At 39.3% G+C, this 22,439-nt stretch overlaps 1 protein-coding gene across 3 annotated transcripts in view; it reads left to right on the forward strand.

Moving 5' to 3' along the window:
- WDFY2 (WD repeat and FYVE domain containing 2) overlaps positions 1–22,439 on the forward strand; it is a 164,578-nt gene that overhangs the window by 136,353 nt on the left and 5,786 nt on the right. For all 3 annotated transcript variants that reach the window (XR_006355610.1, XM_043993597.1, XM_043993598.1), the window contains 4 exons: positions 1,289–1,415; positions 9,210–9,315; positions 15,793–15,894; positions 16,832–16,962. Coding sequence is in view for 2 of the 3 variants with exons in the window: in XM_043993597.1 (XP_043849532.1) it covers positions 1,289–1,415; positions 9,210–9,315; positions 15,793–15,894; positions 16,832–16,962 (466 nt within the window). In the remaining variant the exon portion in view is untranslated. The remainder of the gene's footprint in view (positions 1–1,288; positions 1,416–9,209; positions 9,316–15,792; positions 15,895–16,831; positions 16,963–22,439) is intronic.

The raw sequence follows: 22,439 nt of genomic DNA on the forward strand, positions 1-22,439 counted from the left end.
ATTCAGGAGTACCTGAGTTCAAATCTGGCCTCAGACACTTACTAGCTGTGTGACCCTGGGCAAGTCACTTCACCCTGTTTGTTTCAGTTCCTCATCTGTACTCAGCTGAAAAAGGAAATGGCAAATCATTCTAGTATTTTTGCCAAGAAAGTCCCAAATGGGGTCTTGAAGAGTTGGACACGACTGAAAAATAACTCTGATGAATATAGCACCTACTGTGTGCCAGGTACATTGCTAAGCACTTTACCCTGGGAGGGAAGTGCTATTATTATCCTTATTTTACAGATGAGAAATTGAGGCTAACAGAGACAGAGATTTACTTGCCCAAGATCACATAGTGTGTGAGGCTGGATTTGAACTCAGATCTTCCTGATGCCAGGTCCAGTGCTTCGTTCATCATACCACCTGGCTGTATGTTCTAGGCTCCTCAGTGTCTTATGTTATAGAAGCTACTGCTGTTTGCAGTGTATGTGCAACCGTCCTACCTTCCTTGGTGGGACAATAAAATGATGGGTCTGGTTTCCATGAGCCACAGAGGTTCTTTCTCATTACTCTATAATCAGTCCTATCAGGTACACACAGAGTCTGTAAGGTTTCCTCTTTTAGGACCCCCATCAGCTGTAGTCTGTGAAACCTCTTTTTAAAAAATTATGTAGATTCTCTTTAATTTTTTCCCATTTATTTATTTTATTTTTAATTTATGGAATAAAGCAAGCATTTCCATAACATAGTATAATGAAAAAAACATGATTGCATATGAAACTGCAAATCTGTTATGTACAACTTGCTCTTCCTTTTAAATATATAATCTAGCTATCAGGTGAATTTTTTTTTCTTCTTTTTCTTTCCCCCTCATGGCCACCATTAGACACAAATAGGGGTGTGGGGTGTGTGTGTGTATATATATACATACATATACATACACACACACACACACACACATATATATATATATATATATATATATATATATATATGGTGTTTGTCTAGGATGTTTTGCATTTTTATGTATATATTATATACATACGTGTGTGTGTGTGTGTGTGTGTGTGTGTGTGTGTGTAAACATTTTAGACAAACTTCTATTTATCAGTTCTTTCTCTGGTTGCAGATAGTATCTTTCTTCACATGTCCTTTATAATTAATTTGGATATTTATAATAGTCACAATTCGTTCAATGTCATTCTTGAAACAATACTTCTGTTACTGTGTGCTGTGTTCCCTTGGTTCTGCACATACCTCATTTCTCACTGTATGTGTGTACTCAACCATGTCTTTCCTCTTGTAGGTGGGGTGACGGCTTTATGCTGGGACCCAGTCCATCGAGTACTGTTCTCTGGTAGTTCTGATCACTCTGTCATCATGTGGGACATTGGTGGAAGGAAAGGCACGGCCATCGAGCTCCAAGGACACAAGTAAGTCAGGGAGAGGCCACCCCTGCTGCAGGTACTGTGCCTTTCTTGTATGGAAGAAACGTAAGATGACCCTTTGGCTTGGAAGCTATGGAAGAGGGTCTTGCCCAGTCACTGGTTAGCCTTAGCGTGTGAAAACCTTTATCTTAGAGGATCTTGGCTGGAGCTCAAGAAGTAGGCTTCTCTCTTTCATGGGTGTTAATTCCAAGCATGTAGGTTAAGTCTCCAAGCTTTTATTAAGTGCTAAGTGCTAGGGATACAAGGAAAAGCAAGACAGTGCCTGCCCTTGAGAGCGGCCATTCTGACATCAAAGCCAGTATGCTAACAACTAGGCACAAATAGGACCTCCATTTGTAGATGCCCGGGTTAGACTGGAGGTTGTCTTAGAGCAAAGGCATGAGCAGGAAGGGGGAGTGGGTTAGGTGGAAGCCTATTTATTAGGCTAAAGAGGCTGTTGGAAAAAATAGATTTAGCAAAAGAAAAAAGAAAAAAAAGCACCTGGAAGCAGGGCCAAAAATCAGGCTTCGGGAGGAATACAAGTACTCCCGCTGCTCTTGAAAGAAAAATGGCTACTTTGTTGATGCAAAATGAAACTTTAAAAAAAATGTTTTTTCTAAGTAATTTAAAAATAATTTCAAAAAAATTTTAAAATATCATTTGATCATCATATGGCTGTGAGGTCCCTTTTTATCATAAAAGTATTTTGTTATTTCCCAGTTACATGTAAAGATTGTTTTCAACATTTGTTTTTATAATATTTTTAGTTCCAAATTTTTCTCCCTCCATCCCTTTCCTCCCCCCTCTCCAAGACAGAAAACAATTTGATATAGGTTATATATGTAAAATCACATCAAACATATTTTTGCATTAGTCATGCTGTTAAGGAAGAATCAGAACAAAAAGGGAAAACCTTAAAAAAGAAAAAAAAAGCAGTATAAACAGTATGGTTCAATCTGCATCCAGATTCCATGGTTCTTTTTTTCCATCATGAGTTCTTTGGAATTGTCTTGGATCATTGTATTGTTTGGAAGAGTTAAGTCTATCACAGTTGATCATCACACAATGTTGCCGTTCTCCTGGTTCTGCTCATTTCACTCAGCATCAGTCCACTTAAGTCTTTCCAGGTTTTTCTGAAATCTGTCTGCTCATCATTGCTTATAGCACAATACTATTCCATTACATTCATATACCACAAGTTGTTTAGCCATTCCCCAATTGATGGGGATTCCCTCGATTTCCAATTCTTTGCCATCATAAAGAAAGCTGCTATTTTTTGTACATGTGGGTCCTTTTCCCTTTTTTATGATCTCTTTGGGATACAGAAAAGATCCCATTTTTTCTTTTCTTTTTTGTTTGTTTGTTTTGTGGGGCTATGGGGGTTAAGTGACTTGCCCAGGGTCACACAGCTAGTAAGTGCCAAGTGTCTGAGCCTGTATTTGAACTCAGGTCCTCCTGAATCCAGGGCCGGTGCTTTATCCACTGCGCCGCCTAGCTGCCCCCAAGATCCCATTTTTCAAAGAAGAATATGGAGGTCTAAATAACTGATAAGCAGCCAGGGGTGCATGGGTCCTAAGAATCAACCCAGCTTCTTTGAGCCTTTGTTGAGTGCTCTGTCCACTAGGTCCTAGCTCCTTAAACTGTGGGTGGCGATCCCACATGGCAATGGTAAAAGGTACCTATTTTATATACCCATATACCCCAGGGTCGTGTAAAAATTTCACAGGCAAAAAGTGGTCAGGAGTGGAAAAAATTTAACAAGCCCTATACTATATCTTATGTATCTTAGCCCCTGGCTTGCCTAGTACTACACCTCCCATAGGTCTTGTCATGTAAGCTGATAGCCGGAGGGGACTGCAAAAGCCATCTAGTCTAATCTCCACATTTTTACTGGTGAGGAAATATAGCCCCAGAGAAATTAAGGGAGTCACCCAAGGTCATACAAGTCGTGATTGTCCTAGGCAGGATTTGAATTTCTCTGATTCCAGAGCTGCTGCTCTTTCTAGTGTAACATACTGCTTCCTAAAAAGTATATAATTTGCCTTATTATTTGTAAAACTTGATGACTGTCAAAAAGTTGAATTAGAAGATGCCGCGATAAATCATGAAGGATACAATATCAGAATATGAATGACCCAGGATTTAATGCTTTCTGAATAGGCTATTAAATTGGCTGTATTTTAATTAGAATAAAACAGTATCTGGAAGCCTCTTTTTGAAGGAATGATGATAACGAGTGGTAAGACTACTCACTTAATTTTGATTTTTCATTTGGGGGCAGCAAGGTGGCACAGTGGATAGAGTACCGGCCCTGGAGTCCAGGAGGACCCCTGGGCAAGTCACTTAACCCCAATTGCCTCACCAAAAAAAAAAAAAAAAAGAATTGTTCATTTATTGAACTATCTAGTAGTTTTAAACATTTGTTTAAATCACCTGATGTGATTTTTACTTTTCTCATTTTAATTCAAGGATTATTTTCAGAAATCAAAAATGCATTTAGCTGTCTTAATTGTCTTTAGCTGTCTTAATTGTCATCATTGTCTAAAGTTGATGTAGGCACTAGTGAAGACATAATTTCACTAATGTTAAAATACTTTTAAATTCAAGTTAATAGCATATTCACAAATGGACTTCTCTGTGATATTATTTGCGATCATAGTATATTCATGCTTTTATTCCTTTGCAGCAAATTTGGAAACAGACTGATTGCACTGTAGGAGGAGAAGCAAAGAAAGGGTCCCTCTGTTTCTGGCTATTTTTGTCTGATGTATTAGTTATTTTGTCAGAGCATCTGATAGATGTTGCAGAAATACTTCACTAGACATTTACCAAAATGTGCCAAATTCAACAACTCTAATGTATGTATCAAATTCCATTCTTACAAAATACCCATAGTTTCTTAATCAGTTTCAGGTTAATTGCCTCTAATACTTTGTAGCTATTCTTCCTAAACTCTTAATTTCTTTAATTTTACTAAATGGTAGCTTGATTTAAAACAAAATCAAATAATTAAAGACTAGCCATACCTAGAACTGGCAAGTATTTTGATGTTATTGTTTTTGGTACTATTCATGAAAAAGCCTGAAACAAGGATGTTGATCATTCTCTCCTTTGTACTAAAAAGAGATATTTAAAGATGATATGAAAATAGTCATCTCATCCAGTCTCAATATTAGTGGCAAAGGAGTAAGGAAAAATACCAGTAACCATAAAACATAGAATTATACATTTCTCTTTCATTATTAATTCTCTTGAATCATTATACCTCTAGGGTAAGATGTCAGATAAAGTCAAGAATTGTCAATGACATAATACTGAATCAAGTCTGGATTTGAATTCAGGAGTTCTCACTTTGACATTTCTGTCACCTCCACTTACGCCACATTGAGGGTATAGTTCTGTATTCTTGTCTTTCTGCCAGTCTAGCTTTCTTTCTGAAAGAGCTAGGTGCTTCAGTTCACAGAGAGGTGGGTCTGGGCTTGGGAAGACCTGAGTTCAAATCTAGTCTCAGGCATTTGGTAGCTCAGTGACTCTGGTCAAGACACTTAATCGCTGTCTGCCTGTCTTCTTAACTGTAAAATGAGGATAATAATAACACTTAGTTCCCAGGATTGTTGTGAGGATTCAAGGAGATATTTGTAAAAGCACTTAGCACAATGCCTGGCACATAGTAGGTGCTTAATAAACGTTTGTTCCTCCTATTGATATCTATCTTTCAATCTTATCTATAGTCTATTAACAGTAGTAATAGAATGGTTTCTTTTTGGGGGTGGGGCGGGTGGGCAATGAGGGTTATGTGACTTGCCCAGAGTCACACAGCTAGTGTCATGTGTCTGAGGTCGGATTTGAACTCAGGTCCACCTGAATCCAGGACGGTTGCTTTTTGTACTGTGCCACCTAGCTGCCCCAGTAGTAATAGAATGGTAATCAGTGCTTAAGACATGCTGCTTAATGTACACTAAACCTAGAATGGTTCCTTCCCACATACCAGGGCTTTGGGACATGTTTGGTACCCTATGGGTTTGAATTTAGTCTTGCCTTGGTCTACAGAAGGGACTTTTAACCTCCTAACTTAACCATTAACTCTCTAAAAATAACTTTCAATATAATTGGTTTCCTTTCAAACCTATGTATTTTATTTCATAAATTTAAAAACTTAATTCCAAAAAGGGGTCTATAGTTGGCCAGAGGAGTTCAGAACACACGCCAAAAGATTAAGAATTGCTCTTGAGGATCCCCAAGTAAACAGGTCAATTTTTGGACACCCCCCCCCCCCAATACATCTAAGTGAACCATAGAAGTTTAGAGAACTCCCTAAGACTAGATTGTTTATAGACTTGGCTGGGCCCCTCAGGGCTCTAGAACCAGCTATGAGTCAGGAATTGGGGGTTTAGCTTCACTCTTCACTCTTTTCTTTTCTTTTTGGTGAAGCAATTAGGGTTAAGTGACTTGCCCAGGGTCACACAGCTAGTAAGTGTCAAGTGTCTGAGGCTGGATTTGAACTCAGTTACTCCTGAATCCAGGGCCAGTGCTTTATCCACTGTGCCACCTAGCTGCCCCTTCACTCGGTTCTTAATGCGTTTCCTCCACATTGTGGCTGGGGATTAAGAGGAATCTTCAAATGTTCAGGGTAGGAAACCAAATTATCATTTTCCCAGATCCTACACTTTTTTTAGGTCTGTTTCTGGAGGGAAGATTCAAACTCTTGTTCTTCTCACAGAGGGGTCTCTTAGCTGTTGCCTAGGGCCTCATGGTAAAAGAAATGAGCCGTTCTTACTTAGTGTAGTCTTAGGAGCTGGCAGATCCTAGTGGTTGTATGAAATGGGCTCCTTTGTGCTTCTAAACTGCCTAATAAATAAATAATAATAAATAAAAGCTTGCCCTCCTCTGGATAATAGGCACTGTGTCTGGGTACCTAGGTGGCACATTGAATAGAGTGCCCACCGGCTTGGAGTGAGGAAGACTATCTTCCTGAACTGCATATAGCCAGAAAAATTACTTGGAACCAGGTTAAAATATAATTGAAAATGTTTAATAAAATAAATAAAAACACAATACAACATAATGTTAATTTGTGATTTTCTAATTCAATATGCAAGAAGGTGGCACAGTAGTTAGAGCACTGGGCCCGGAGTTAATGAAGACCTGAGTTTAAATCTAGTCTCAGATACTTGCTAACCATGTGACCCTGGGCAAGTCACTCAACCCTGTTTGCCTCAGTTTCCTCATCTGTAAAATGAGCTGGAGAAGGAAATAACAAACCGCTCCAGTATTTTTGTCAAGAAAACCACATGGAGTCACAAAGAGTGGGGCGCACCTAAAAAAGACTGAACAAAAGCCACTGTGTTGAGATGCTTTCTTAGAATGGGAGCTTGCCGTGACATCACTTGGCACCAGAGGGGAGAAAGAAGGAGTGTTTTATTTCCATATGATCTGTTATCAGTAGAACTGGGGAGGTTGACTGAGGGGAAGCCTGCTTTACTCTGCAGGTTGTTTTACTCCTAAGTGAAGAAGTCCCACACCAGCTTTATTACAACGCTGGGTATTCAGGCAGCTACTGGAAGGCTTGACTCCTGAACTCCGCCTTTGATTATTAACAGTCACTGGTTCATGGTGCAGTCAAATGAATTAGATACTTGTCATATGGTTGCTATATTTTGCTGCCAGTTATGAGTGTCAAAGTGATTCCTTCTGTCGTTTATTGTGGTTTAATTTTACCTTTGGTATGTATGAGGGTGCTTTTAACAAATGGATTGTGATCCTTGTAACCAAGTTACAAGAAGCTTATAAACAGATCCACTTGGCCTGGCATATTTTTCTTTTGCTTTCGCATACATGTGTAGGGGCACAGGCCCTGAGGTCATGAATCAATAATGTTGGAGCCAGGTACGATAGGTAGGGAAGCCAAGAATATCCTCATCTAGTACTTAGTGACAGTGACCAGAAACTCAGTTAATGATTCACCCTGACAAGAGTTAAGTTCATTTGCTGCAAAACAAACGAATGAATGAATGAATGAATGAAAACACATAGATAGATAGATAGATAGATAGATAGATAGATAGATAGATAGATAGATAGACAGATAGTGTAAAGCCTAAAATTCTAACTGTGATGTTTAAAATCTAATGAGTGGTCGCCTTAAATTAGAAGCTTTAGCACCAGTTTTGGGACATTAAGCAGTTATTAAAGTATATTAGGAGGGGGCAGCTAGATGGCGCAGTGGTTAAGCACCGGCCCTGGATTCAGGAGTACCTGAGTTCAAATCCGGCCTCAGACACTTGACACTTACTGGCTGTGTGACCGTGGGCAAGTCACTTTACCCCCGTTGCCTGCAAAAAAAAAAAAAAATTATAAAGTATATTAGGGGTTAGCAAAGAGAGAGAGGGGGAAAACAACCTTCATCTAGTTATCTAAGAGAGAGAGAGTGTCCTTGCCACCAACCACTGGTTCCTGAACGAAAAGATGGAGTGATCCAGCAAGCCACCCTCACCTTCCTACTTCCTGTCTCCCTCCCCGAAAGGGGAGGTCCTTCAAGCTGATTGGTTGAGGGTAGTCTCCTGTTGATGTTGTAGTCCACAGCCTCTGAGAACAACACCCCACTCAGGGCTGGCCAGGCATGGTCTCAATTTTATCAATCTTAAGTAGGTTCTCAGTCACTTTCTCAGTCTCACCCAAGTCAATCAATTCCAAATCAATCTTCAGATGGGGCCCCTGGGCGTCTGCCAGATCCCATTATTTTATCATGATAGATAGATTGGGTTATTAGGCAACTGAGAGTAGCTTTAAATGTCACAAATCAGAACTGGAGTTGGGGACAAAGGAGTGTGTGCTTACTGATTAAAATGGGTAATTTCCCTGAAATCTCTTTATCTCTGCTTTTTTTTTTTTTTTAATCCTAGCCATCCTTCCAGGCCCAACTCAGTATTAGCATCTTGGTTTCCATTGCTAGAAGTGTCTTTCATCCAATCCTACACAATTTTTTTTTCAGAATTTTGATACTTCTTTTGCATCCTTATCCTATTCCAATTTTTATTATACTCATTCACGTATTACCAACAAGATTGCCAATCAACAGACATTTCCTAAAAGCTTACTCTATGCCAGGCATTGTGCTAGTAAGCACGAGGGATATACAGAAAGGCAAAAAACATAATTCCTGATTTCAAGGAACTCACATTCTGGGGTTATCTCAGAGGGAAGGAATTAGCAGAGGAGGGGGACCAGGAAAGGCCTCTTGTAGAAGGTGGGCTTTGACGGGAGTCTCAAAGGAAACCTGGGAAACTAAGGAGTACAAGTGTCACGTGCTATTTATTTTTGCCTGTCTCAGACCTGGCATGACTCAGTGAACATAGTAGGTGCTTGATAAATGTTGCCTAATAGTTGTTGTTTGTCCTTGATTCTGGAAAAGAATGGGGAAAAAAAGAATGATGATGTCAAGGCCCAGGGGTCCTTAGGTTACATAAGTAGGTGTGAGAATTGAAATGACACCCCCTGCCGGGAGGGATAGTGTGAGCTCTGGCCTGAAAAGAAACCATGGGTGGGGGGGGCAGCGTGGCCCTCCAGGCTTCTGGCCAAAATAGAAACAATTACTCTTTAGGCCCACTTTGAGCCATCCAGAGAACAAACAATGGTCAAATGAGACTTGGGCTGGGACCTACTGTTGACCAATCAATGAGCGCCAGAGTGATTTGGGTTTAAAGAGTGGTCCGTAATATTTTGAATGAATGAAAGTTTCTGTCTCAAGGCCTTGTTTGCCATCTATCTTTGTCTATTACTAACATTCCATTCCTTTCACAGTGACAAAATTCAAGCTCTCTCCTACGCTCCACATACTCGACAGCTTATCTCCTGTGGGGGAGATGGTGGCATTGTGGTCTGGAACATGGATGTCCAGCGGCAAGAGGTAGGCCTCCCATAGCGACTCCCTCCACCGGAGAGGAGATTAAGGCCTGGGAGTCAAAGTTATGCTAGGGGAACCCTGCAGTTTTTCATGATTAAGCCCATAAAGTATAATGTTATGATGGATGTCAGAATTAAGTCAGCAGGTAAGGGTCAGTCAGGATAGGGGAGCCAGGGTGTGGAATTCATTAATGCTGTGGTAGAACAAAGAGATTTCAAGAGAACTCTGATTTTCCTGACTCAGAGGTTTCATCATTTAAGGCTTGTTCTCCCACAAGCAATAAAAGTGTTTGTAGAGAAGACCAAATGTCTATTTTAAGGTGATTAGTTCTTTTGTGCAGCATTAAGGCATGCTACCAAAATAGAAGGCTCAAGTACTTTGTATTATTAAGGAAAATTATGATGTTATTTAGAGAAATAGTTGGTGTTTGAGAAATATTATTTGGCAAAATTAAGATTCTTGACTCTCTTAAACAGGGAAAAAATCACTAAGACGGTTTTCAAATTCACTGATTCTCATACTGCCACTTGAGTGATTATGTACTAAACTCATCCCCAAATAGGAATATTTGGGGGCTCTGGATAGATCATTGTTAAAGATTAAGCTACAGCACTCTTCTCAATTGACAGGGTGGTGGTGGTGTTTTTTTGGGGGGGCGAGATACCTTTTGGTTTTACAGTTATTTTCCCACCAAATTAACTGTGATACAAACTTTGTTATTACCATTTTCCCATTTCTCTAGGATCGTTTTAAGAAGACTTTGCCATTACATATATAATTTTGTCTTTGTAATTTTATTCCTTATTGGATGCACAAAGGACACAGGAGAGCTACTCTTACAAAGACAACAGAGGCAGCCCCATGACTTCATGCCTTCCTGTTCCATGCCCGTTTTGAAATAGTAGCTGTTATTATTGGCAATGTAATACCTTTTAAGTGTCATTACTTAAATGCTTAAGAAGATTAAAGCTTTATTTGTTCAATCCATAAATCCACAGGAGTTCTATTAGTAACTAATTAAAGTCAGCATTACTGTTTATACTGGGAAATTGTAAAATTTTTACTCTTGAAAAATACCTGTGACTATGACAAAAGATGAGAATAATCAGTTTTGAAGAAGTTGTAGGAGGACAAGCAGGCACACTGATGCTTTATGGGCAGAACTATGAATTGGTACAGCTATTCTAGAAAGCATTTTGGAAATGTGCAAAGTGACCATAGTGTCCATAACATTTGATCCTGAGATTCTGCTGATGTGCCCTTATACCCTTCAAAAGATGACTGAAAAAAGGAAGGCTCCATGTATCCCAAAATAATTGTAGAAGCCCTTTTCATTGTAGCAAAGAAGTAAAAACAAAGATATGCCCAGAGATATAAGGAAAGACTAAAGAATTTGTAGTACAGTGATGTAATGAAATATTATTCTGCTATAAGAAATGACAAATGTAGTGACTACAGAGAAGAATAGAAAGACTTACATGAACAGATACAAAGTGAAGTAGGTAGAGCCAAGAAAACAGTATACACAAATGACTATAAAAGTGATAGAGAGGAGCAGCTAGGTGGCGCAGTGGATAGAGCACCGGCCCTGGATTCAGGAGTACCTGAGTTCAAATCCGGCCTCAGACACTTGACACTTACTAGCTCTGTGACCCTGGGCAAGTCACTTAACCCCAATTGCCTCACTAAAAAAACAAAACAAAACAAAACAAAAACAAAAAGGTGATAGAGAAAACTAATGTTGTGAAATTGTAAAGAACAAGCTTCACCCCAAAGAAGAAATATGTGAAAACCTCTTTTCCCCCTGATATTTTGTGGTCCAGAGGTGTGGAATATTGCATAAAACAAAAGATTTTTAGGTGTGTTTGAAAGGTCATGCTAAATCCCTCTTCTCCCTTCCCCCCACCCTTTTAAAAATATTTGTTGTTAAAAATGGCTCTTTGGAGGGAGGGATGAGTAAAACACAGGAGGAAATCTAGGTCATATAAAAACAAAAGATATCATTATCTATCATATACACGGAGAAGCCAAAACATCTTGACAAACATTAATAGAGAAGTGAGGCATCGAGTTGCAATCTAGACAAGGAACTCCAGGTTCAAATTCTGGCCTTTGCACTTACTGCCTGTTGCACTTTGCCAATCTTTTTAAACTCTGTGGACTTCAGTTTCCTCATCTATAAAATAAGGGAACTGGACTCAGTAACCTCTAAGATGCCTTCCTGTTTTAGCTCTGTGACCCTATGGTTCTCAGTAAGGGTATTTATAGTGTGTTCTCTATCCAGGAGAAGATTTACACTATTAACAGCTTTAATTACTTGCTTGGTCATCTTTCACAATGTGACCTACTTTCATTTAGAAATGGTCAAACTTGGCTGATGCCTTTCTTGGCTACTTTTCTTTCTTTCTTTTTTAAAATTTAATTTAATTTTACATTTTTTTCCCAGTTACATGTAGAGATATTTTTTTGAGTTCCAAATTTTTCTCCCCCCTCCCAAGGACCACAAGCAATCTGATACAGGCTATACATTACAATCATGTTAAACATATTTCCACATTAATCATGTTGCAAGAGAAGAATCAGAACAAAAGGAAGAAAAAAAACATAAGAAAGGATAAATAAGAACAATAACAAAAAAAGAAACAACAAAAGTGAAAATGGTATGTTTCAATCTGCGTTCAGACTCCAGAGTTCTTTTTCTGAATGTGGAGAGCACTTTCCACTTTTGGCATTTTCTTGGATTCTTGGCTACTTTTCAATACCTTCTTTATTTAAAAAAAAAAAAAACAGCTAATAGTTCTCTCCATTTATATCACAAAATTATAGGTTGCCTTTGATACATAGTAGCCCCCACCTTGGTATAAAGTCAATGAAATATTAGGTTTCCAATAGCTAATTCAATTCATAGAGCAGGGGACCCTTTTTAAAATCAGGAACCCCTTGGGAATTCTGGCAAAAACCCATGTATCCCTTCTTAGAATAAGGTTTTTGGGGTTTTTTTATTCATAAATGAAAGAGATGCTAAATTTCTACCTTCTGGTAGAGAAAAATAAGTAATTTTTCCAATAATAATTACTAGCATTTATATTTTTTTTGTTTGGTTGTTTTTTGGGTGGTTTTTTTTTTTTTTGTGAGGCAAATTACTTCATTTGGTCCTCATAACACCCTTAAGAGGTAGGCATTATTATCTCCTTTTTATTTATAGATGAGGAAACTGAGAGAGACATTGAATTGCCCAGGATCACACAACTAATAAGTATCCAAAGCAGGATTTGAACTCAAGTCTTCATGACTCTAGGTCCAGTGCTTTCCATTCAGGACAGACTATGGAGAGAATTTTCTCAAGTGTCCAGTGGTATAAAAGGTGATCTTAGCACTGTTGTTTTAGAGAGCATTGCTCAATCTCTTGTACTGAGCAGCTAACTCTGACTTGGGTAAAGTACAGACAACTATATAGAGGGAGGCAATATCAGACCTAGTAAGAAAGTCCAAAAAAAGGTCCATACCTCTTCTCCCAAAGTTCTTTTCACAGTCCCCTTTTGAAAGACCTGTAGCTCTACATGTATATACTGGGGTTAGAAGAAGCTTCTCTGACTGGATCTTTTTGAAAATCTCTTATTTCTCCTTCCATACCCCAAAGAAGGTGGTCCTTGGGCAACTAGGAAATACCATAGCAGGAGGTAATCTTTGCAGCTTCTGGTTGGACAAGATGGCCACCACACTCCCTTCTATAACAATTCAGTAAAATAATCATTTCTAAGAGATACTAGGGACCACCATCATTTGGAAATCATAGCCCTATATACCTAGGACATTTTCAGTCATACATTGCTGCTTTCTAGATATTCTGTGTACATTATTTAATAATAAATTTAAATTTCTCAGCGTATTAGGGGGAAAAATCTTCTAATAAATTGCCAGAAGCTAGAAACTATTGTGCTACCTAACTATTGACAGACATTTTGAAATCTATCCACAGACCCAAGATTAAGAACCCCCGGATTAGAGGATGTTAGAAATACAAGGGCAGTCTTAATGGGGGACATGGGACTTCAAAGAGAATTTGAAAGGGGCAGCTAGGTGGCACAGTGGATAGAGCACTGGCCCTGAAGTCAGGAGGACCTGAGTTCAAATCCAGCCTCGGACACTTAACACTTACTAGCTGTGTGACCTTAGGCAAGTCACTTAACACCAATCGCCTCACCAAAAAAAGAAAAAAACAAAAAAAACCCAGAATTTGAAAGATTGGCAGGATCCAGAAATTTTAGAATCAAATCTTTTCATGAGCAAAGAACTGAAGGCAAGAATGAGCTTGATCCAATTCCCTATAGTAAGTATCACATGACTTCTCAGTATATACCAAAATGGGGATTTTTAAAAATAGCCATTTCTGTCATTTCTGGATTTGGATCTTCATTCTTCTTTTAAAAAAAAAATCACAGCATGGAAAAGTCAACCCGTCAGGGGTTATTTTAAACTAAAAACCTTGCAGATGTTATTTTAATGAATCTGATCCAATCTGTGATGTTAGACATGGACAAGAAACCAAATTAGATTGTGGCCCTTTTCCTTATTTCCAGTCAGACAGACAGCTGGATCTGGCCTTGGCCTCAATGCTCCAACGTTTTTAGTTCCCCATGATTCTTTTAAATATGTATCTCAATCCCTCTGCTAAATGATGAGCTCTTTTGGTCTAGACATATCCAGAAAGTGAATAATAGCCAGTTTCCCTAACAACTGCTATGTGCAAATTAGAGCGGAATGACTGCAGTTACAATGAGCATAACATGAGATTTAAGCATATCATCACAGATTGCTGAGAAGAGAACCCAACCATATGAACCAAGTTTGAAGCAATTAGAGATGAGATCTTTGTAAAAAAAAATTATTGATAACCTTTTGGTTTTTATGCCCTAAATATTTCCAGGTATATTGCCCTCCCACCCAGAACTCTCCCTTGTAACAAAATAAAACAGTTAAGCAAAACATTCAGCTCACTTGGCTGTCCCAGAGAAGAACATTTCGAGCAGATGCTCATGTATCACTTCTCCAGTCTGCAGTTCAGTTTCTTCATCAGTAAAATGAAAAGATTGAAGGGTTGGCTTAGCTTATCTCTGAGACCCCTCCCAGAGAGAAATCCTCTGATCCTCAAAAGAAGCAAAACCTCCTAACTGCTCATAGCTAAGTGGTTTGTGGTGTGTCCATGGAGCCTGTGTGGAAGAGAATTTGTGGGTCATCTACTCAGCCATTTTTGACACCTTGATGATAATATCAGCATTTTTATATGAAGTATGATGATTTGTATCTAATTAAATGGATGGATCAGAAAAATATACAAAGGTGCTAGTGAGGTTAATTTTTTTGTTGCTGTTGAACATTGTTAGGAATAGACTAATAAATTAAGCCGAAAAGTAGTTAGAATTTTTAATCAGCAACATTATCAGCATGCCTGATTTCTATTTCCTCCATGTAGCTATTGTCTTTACTTAGCCAGAGGCAGCACAGTATGGTCTGGGAAGCCAGGTGAACTTGGGTTCAAATCTCCAGTGTCTGACCCACTCTTCCTGCATAACACTGGGCCAGGCTCCTCATCTCTCAGTGCTCTAAGCCAAAGCTTCTTAAACTGTGGGTTGCAACCCCATACGGGGTCGTGTAACCGAATGTAGCTGGTGGGGGGGTGGGGGGTCAAAAAAAATTTGGCAGTAGTAAAAGGTTATGTGTATCTATTTTATATACCTATATACATGGTGTCACATAAAAATTTCTCAAGCAAAAAGGCGTCATGAGTGGAAAAAGTTTAAGAAGCCATGTTCTAGGTCTGTGGGGTCAGACTCAAATAGAAATGGATCTGAGTCACATGCTGGCTTAGAAAACCACAAATTCACACTATTTTCTTTTTTTAAAAAATTTATGATGTTAAATACTTCCCAGTTACATTTTTTTCTTTTTCTTTTTCATTTTTCCTTTTTAAGTGAGGCAATTGGGGTTAAGTGACTTGCCCAGGGTCACACAGCTAGTAAGTGTCTGAGGCCGGATTTGAACCCAGATACTCCTGACTCCAGGGCCAGTGCTCTATCCACTGCACCACCTAGCTTCCCCTCCCAGTTACATTTTAATCTTATTTAGGACCTGAGCTTCCCCAAGCTTAATGCCTCAACTCTAGGTAGCTCTCTACAGTTTTAAGGTTTAAGTTTTTGAAAGAAGACTGCAGTGGCAGAAGGCATTTTCCTCCTCTTGGAGGAACTGACACCCTTGAAACCCCACTTCCAGGTCCTATCCCTGTCCTTTTTACCCTACCTGTGACATTGTTTCCTCAACCCCACCTCCTACTAGTAGAGTGCAAGCTTGAAGACAGGGACTGGCCGAGTTTTGTCTTGCTTATCCTCAAGTAGCATGTACCTATCTATGCTTGTGGAGCAGTGCATTTTTATCAGCTGTATCTATTTGAATGCTGATTGTCATTGTGTTTTTGTTTACAAGACTCCTGAATGGTTGGACAGTGATTCCTGTCAAAAGTGTGACCAGCCTTTCTTCTGGAACTTCAAGCAAATGTGGGACAGTAAAAAAATTGGCTTGAGACAGGTCAGTTTGTTGGGTACTTCACACACACACACACACATATCTTATGTAGCATAAATATCTTATCCGGTTATTTTGGAAAACTTACCATATAGGAGTCACCTTATGGCTAGAAAGTTTCCACTCAGCTACACTTTGCCTATTATAGTTCATTCCTACATGATCTGTTTTAGGAAAATGTAGTCACTTATCCACTTGATCTCCCTCCCTTCGCATGTATAGAACTGCAGCTGGTCTTGTCTTTGGCAGTTTCTTTCTGCTTAGAATAGTACTTGTCCAATGCATACAGCTTGTTTTTCCTTTGATATAGTAAGATCCTGGAGGGCAAAGGTCAGTTATATTCTCCTTAATGCCTTCCACCTCTCAAGGACTTGATGAGCTCCAGAGATGTCTCCTGAAAGAGTTTAAATTGAGGAGTATAGAAAGCAATAACATTTATACCACACTAAGTGGCAAATGTGTGCCAAGAATGCTTGGATTTTCCCCTTTCCATCTTCTCCTTTTAATTTCAGCCATCAAGTTGGCTCATAACACAATCTTCTCCATTCTTGCCTTGTTTTTTTCCAGAGGAGACATTACTCAAAACTGAAGTGGTCTTCATCAAGCCAGTCCTGATCATCCCTAGTGGTAGAGCATCCTTCGGAGATGCAGCATTAAGCTGGTTCCTTCTGGAATTCCCAGAATTCCCAGATGCCTTGAGACAACCAAGTTATCATTATCCATAGGAACTGATATTTACATTTCTGAGTAAACAGATGACAGCAGATGGAATCCAGCTGGATTCCCTTCCCTTGTTTCTGTCACTGTCATGGGCCATTTCTTGGATGAGTCATTTCACTTTTGAACCTTGCCATCCATACATGTTTCTGGCAGGAGGGTGGGGCCCTGGTTAGTGGTGGTGGCCATATTGAATGTCTCTGTCTCTTGTTCCTTTTTCCAGCACCACTGTAGGAAGTGTGGGAAGGCCGTCTGTGGCAAATGCAGCTCCAAGCGTTCCTCCATCCCACTGATGGGCTTTGAATTTGAAGTGAGAGTCTGTGACAACTGTCATGAGTCCATCACAGATGAAGAGTAAGTCTCAGTGGCATAGTGTATAACTCAAGTAAAAAAAGCCAAATGTGGAAGGCCCAAAGTAGTGTCTGTCTGTCTTAGTAGCAGCCAGCTTAGAAGATATAACATAGTGGATAATAAAATACATCCTAGGGATGTTCTCTTACCCTCCTCTACAATCAAGCAGTTTGTGGTAGGTGCTTAAATAGCTTTATCCTTTTGCCATTCTCAATCCAAGTAGTGGAAACTGCAGGGTGTTTGCATTTCTGTGACTTCGATGTATTCTCTGGGTGAATCCTTTTGTACAGTTTGCCATGACAGAAAAAAATGCTGAAATGCCTACCATACCATGTCTTATACCTTGTTTCAATTTGTCCAGAAGGAAGGGGGATGTGGATCTTTTTCTTGACCAATGTGTCATCTTCACTGAAACCATAAGATTTGAAATTTAATAACACATAATAACATTAAACATATTTCTGCATTAGTCATGTTAAAAGAGAAAAATCAGAGCAATGATGAAAAACCTCAAAATAGAAAAACAACAGCACCAGAACCAAAAGAAATAGTATGGTTCATTCAGCATCTATACTCCACAGTTCTTTTTTTTTTCTTGGATTTGGAGATCCTCTTCTATCATGAGTTCCCTGGAACTCTTCTGTACCATTGCATTGGTGAGAAGAATATAGTCCATCACAGTAGATCAACACACAATGTTGATGATACTGTGTACAATGTTCTTTTGGTTCTGCTCATCTCACTCATCATCAGTTCATGCAAGTCCTTCCAGGTTTCTCTGAACTCCTCCTGATCATCATTCCTTACAGCACAATAGAATTCCATTACATTCATATACAACTTGTTCAGCCATTCCCCAATTGATGGGCAGCTTCTCAACTTCCAATTCCTTGCCACCACATAAAGAGCAGCTATAAATATTTTTGTACATGTGGGTCCCTTTCTACTTTCCATGATCTCTTTAGGAAAAAGACCCAAAAGTGGTATTGCTGGGTCAAAGGGTATGCACAGCTTTGTCACCCTTTGGGAATAATTCCAAATTGCTCTCCAGAATGGTGGATCAGTTCACAGCTCCACCAACAATGCATTAGTGTTCCAATTTTTCCACAGCTTCTCCAACATTTATTATTTTCCTTTTTTGTCATTTTAGCCAATCTGATAGGTGTCAGGTGGTACGTCAGAGTTGTTTTGATTTGCATCTCTCTAATCATTAGAGATTTAGAGCCAGAGATTAGAGCCAGAGTCTCCCGACTCCTATTCTGGAGCTATTTTCTCTCTGTCTGCTTAACCCACTGTATATGTGATTATTTTATTGTCTCAGAATGTTTAAAATGTGAACAGAAGATGGTCTTATTTAGTTTGGGTTTCTAAAAAGTTATTGATTTTTTTTTTAATCCTTCAACCTAAACCTCTACCATTATAGAAATTTAAAGTTTGCTTGTTTAGGTAATGGTGAAGACAGATCTTTCCTGAAGTCTCCCATGCCCTAAGCATCTTGACATGTCTCCTCCCTCTCCCTCTCCCTCTCCTTCTCCCTCTCCCTCCCTCCCTCCTCTCTCTCTCTCTTCTGTAACAGTAAGAGATTAGCATTCAGTTTATTATATTTTTACATTTTGTGATGTTTGTCTTTTGCCTTTACCCCAAGATTTAACATAGTATCTGGCACGTGGTAGGTACATAATAGAAGTTTGTTGACTGAGTGAAGGGTATATGTGGGAAAAAACATGAGTCTTCCTCTTTAAGAAATGAGTGACCTTTGGATGGTGAGCAGTCAAAAGGGTGGCCTTCGACTTGTATGTTCAGGGTGGCCCTTGGAACCCCTTTGAACTGAGCAAACCAGGAAACAGGAGTCGTAGTGAGTGCTAAGCATGAGCACAGCTGTTAGGCAGCTGAGTGGCACTGCCTCCCAGCTGGTAGCTAACCTTAGGTGGTGTTCTGAGGATGCTACAGTCACTCAATTACGGAAGCAGATGTCAGGATTTCTGTGGGTTTGTAAATCACCATCATTTTTGTAGCTGAAGCTTTTCTGCTCCTTTCTGTGACATCCTCTCCAAGCTATTAATGTTTATGTTTTTAAAAAATTAATTGCCATTGCTATATATCAATTTGGGGCAAGCATATATTGATTTATTAATATAATATCAGTAAAGGATTGACCATATATCTCCTTAACTTCTCCTGGTCTCAGGATGCATGGTAGAGAAAGCAAGGAGAGAGCTTCTGCATGGTAGTTAGTGTGAGCAGGAGAAAAGTCCCAGAAGACCTACAAGACCTACAAGACCCCCAAGAGTGCACCGAGAGAGATCATGGTGTCTACCAGGGGTTTTTATCCTCTTTCATAGAGGTGGGTCATCATACATTGATCAATTGATGCTAATTGGTTAGCATCATTCAATGCCACTGGTTGACATAGTGTGGACCACCTTCAAATCAAGATGAACTGTATAGATGACATTAGGAAAAAATATGGAAAAGACCCTCACTCAAGTTGTTCAAGGCAAAGTCTATTATCTAGACAAAAGTATCTATCTCCATTTCTTTTGTTTCCGTGGGTTTGTCCCAAACACGATCTGATCAAGTTTCTCAGGGAGCACTAGACTTTCTGGAGTGGGAGGAGAGAAAGCACTGAGAAACTGATCTCTGGGTCCCCCCAAGAAATCCATTATTAATAATAATTATTTTCTCACATGTTCCATCATAGATTTTTCCTGTTTTGTTTTAACAAAGCTAAATAAGTTCTAGTTGGTTGTGAAATAGTTGGAAGGTTTGTATAGTGTAAAAACAACAAGGGCAACAGTATCAATACTCTGAATAGATACTAGAAAGTAGAGATAGATTTTTTTTTTTGGCTGGGGCATTGAGGGTTAAGTGACTTGCCCAGGGTCACACAGCTAGTAAGTGTCAAGTGTCTGAGGTCAAATTTGAACTCAGGTCCTCCTGAATCCAGGGCCAGTGGAATCCACTGCGCCACCTAGCTGCCACCGAGATAGATATTAATGGTAATGCCCTTAATAGACACTAGGTATCTAGGACACCTTCCTTATACAGGTCTGCATAAGATGAATCATTAGACTGGTCCTCTGGTCACCAGCCTCTGCCATCTCCTTGGTCCCAAGGACCAAAATTTGAAAATCACACTGACAAAGTAAGGACTAAGGTTTTTTAGTTGGAAGGATCCTTGGGTGTCGTGTTGTCCTTACTTATACCTCAGCAGGTATCCTCTTCAACAAATAACCAATCTAGCCTCTGAGAAACAACTTCCAATTAGGGAAAATCAGGCCTGCTAAGTTAGTCCGTTCTTCTCTTGGGTAGTTCCAAGTATTAAAAAATGTTTTCTTTATATCAAGCCTAAATTTGCCTTTGCACAATTTCTACCCCATGTTCTACCTTCTGTAAACTGGCAAAAATCAAATTTCTCTTCTGTAGAACTCCCAGTAAGATACTTGATGACAGCTATCATGCACACTTCCCCTTAACCTTTTCCAAACTAAATGTCCCCAGTTCTTTCAAGCAGTTCTGGTGTGGCATGATTTCAAGTCATATCACCATTTTAATTGCCCTCCTGAATGATCTCCAACTTTTCATTATTCTCCTACTGATGACAGAGTCCCAACGCTGACATTTATTAGTTATATGACTATTAGATGATGAAGATCTTTGAACCCGTTTTCTAATCTTTAAGATAAGGATGATAGATGTACACCTGTTCTATAGGGTTATTCTGAAGAGAGCGCTTTGTAAATTGTAAAATGCAACCTAAAAGCGTTATTGTTAATAGCATTAATAATAAATCCATAGAAATGCAGACTGTTGCCCTTTGCTGTAGATGTTTCCTAGTTTATAAGGACCCAGAAACTGCTTTATCCAGCAGAACTTTATTTTCCTTTCTAAGTAGAGAAACGTGACAGCGAAGGGCTAAAAAAACAAAACACATACATGAGGTGAACCAATTTGGAAAACACTGAAACATTTTTTTAGCCAAACTCAAAGAAAGAAAGATGCTAAATGATTGGAAAACATTCCCCCCATTATCATTAATTAATTAATTAATAACTACAGCTGTCTACTTTCTCGTTTTTTAAAAACTTTTTGATGAGATACTTTTTTTTTTTTTTGGTGAGGCAGTGGGGGTCAAATAACTTGCCCAGGGTCACACAGCTAGTAAGCGTTAAGTGTCTGAGACCGGATTTTAACTCAGGTCCTCCTGACTCTATCCACTGACTCTCTCCAGTGCTCTATCCACTGCGCCACCTAGCTGCCCCCAAGATACTATTTTTACTTTATTTTTGGTGCCTTTTTTTCCTTGTGCAAACTATAATACAGCATGAGTAATATGGAAATAGGTTTTACATGATTATACATATGTAACCTATATCAAATTGCTTACTTAGAGAAAGGGGGTAGGGTAGAGAGGGAAGAAGAAAATTCTTTAAAAAAATGAATGGGGGGCAGCTAGGTGGCTCAGTGGATAGAGCACTGGCCTTGGATTCAGGAGGACCTGAGTTCAAATACAGGCTCAGACACTTTACACTTACTAGCTGTGTGACCCTGGGCAAGTCACTTAACCCCAATTGCCTTACCACCACTACCACCACCACCCCCCCAAAAAAAATGAATGTTAGGGGCAGCCAGGTGGTGCAGTGGATAGAGCACTGGCCCTGGAGTCAGGAGTACCTGAGTTCAAATCTGGCCTCAGACACTTACTAGCTGTGTGACCCTGGGCAAGTCACTTAACCCCAATTGCCTCACAAAATAAAACCCAAAACAAAAAACCAAAAAAATTAATGTTAAAAATTGTCTTTACAAATACTTGGAAAAAATATGATACTATTTTTAAAAAGAAAAGAAAAACTATTTTGATGAGAATGAGATACACATTTCAAAGGGTATCCTTGAAGAAAATATGTGAAGGGAAGAAGCAGGCTTTCATAAAGAATTTCCCATAGAAGACCACATCTTAAGTCAGAAAAGCAGCTATGAAAACCTGCTGTGTTTATTGTTGGTTGGTTGTTGTTTTTTTAAGTATTTGTCTCAGTGAAATAAAATGCAGCCCCTTTCCAACAAGAAGTATCCAATGTATATATTAAAGTCATACAGTTTGAGCTAGTTGCAGCCATAGAAATCCTATCAACATCGAGTGAGGCATAAAAAAAGGGACATAGGTGCTCACCCAAGGCCTCCACCATTGAATGATAGGATTCAGCCTCCGGGAGTGCAGGCAGGCATTGTTTCCTCCTTTGTCCTGGTATCTCTAGTGCCTATCAGTGCTAGACATATGGTAGGCACTTATAAATGTTTGTCAGGTAGTTGATTGTCATGTAGTGTATCTTCCAAATGGATGAGAAGTAGGATTCCTCGTATCATTACTTAAACGTAGCCCTTGAGGTATTCCTGAAATATTTGTACATAACATCATGCTTGTTGTGCCCAACTCCATTATATCACTAGGGCTTGTAGGGCCAGCTCGGTGGTATAATATA

The sequence above is a fragment of the Dromiciops gliroides genome, chromosome 3 (assembly GCF_019393635.1).
Source record: "Dromiciops gliroides isolate mDroGli1 chromosome 3, mDroGli1.pri, whole genome shotgun sequence".
Lineage (NCBI taxonomy): Eukaryota > Metazoa > Chordata > Mammalia > Microbiotheria > Microbiotheriidae > Dromiciops > Dromiciops gliroides.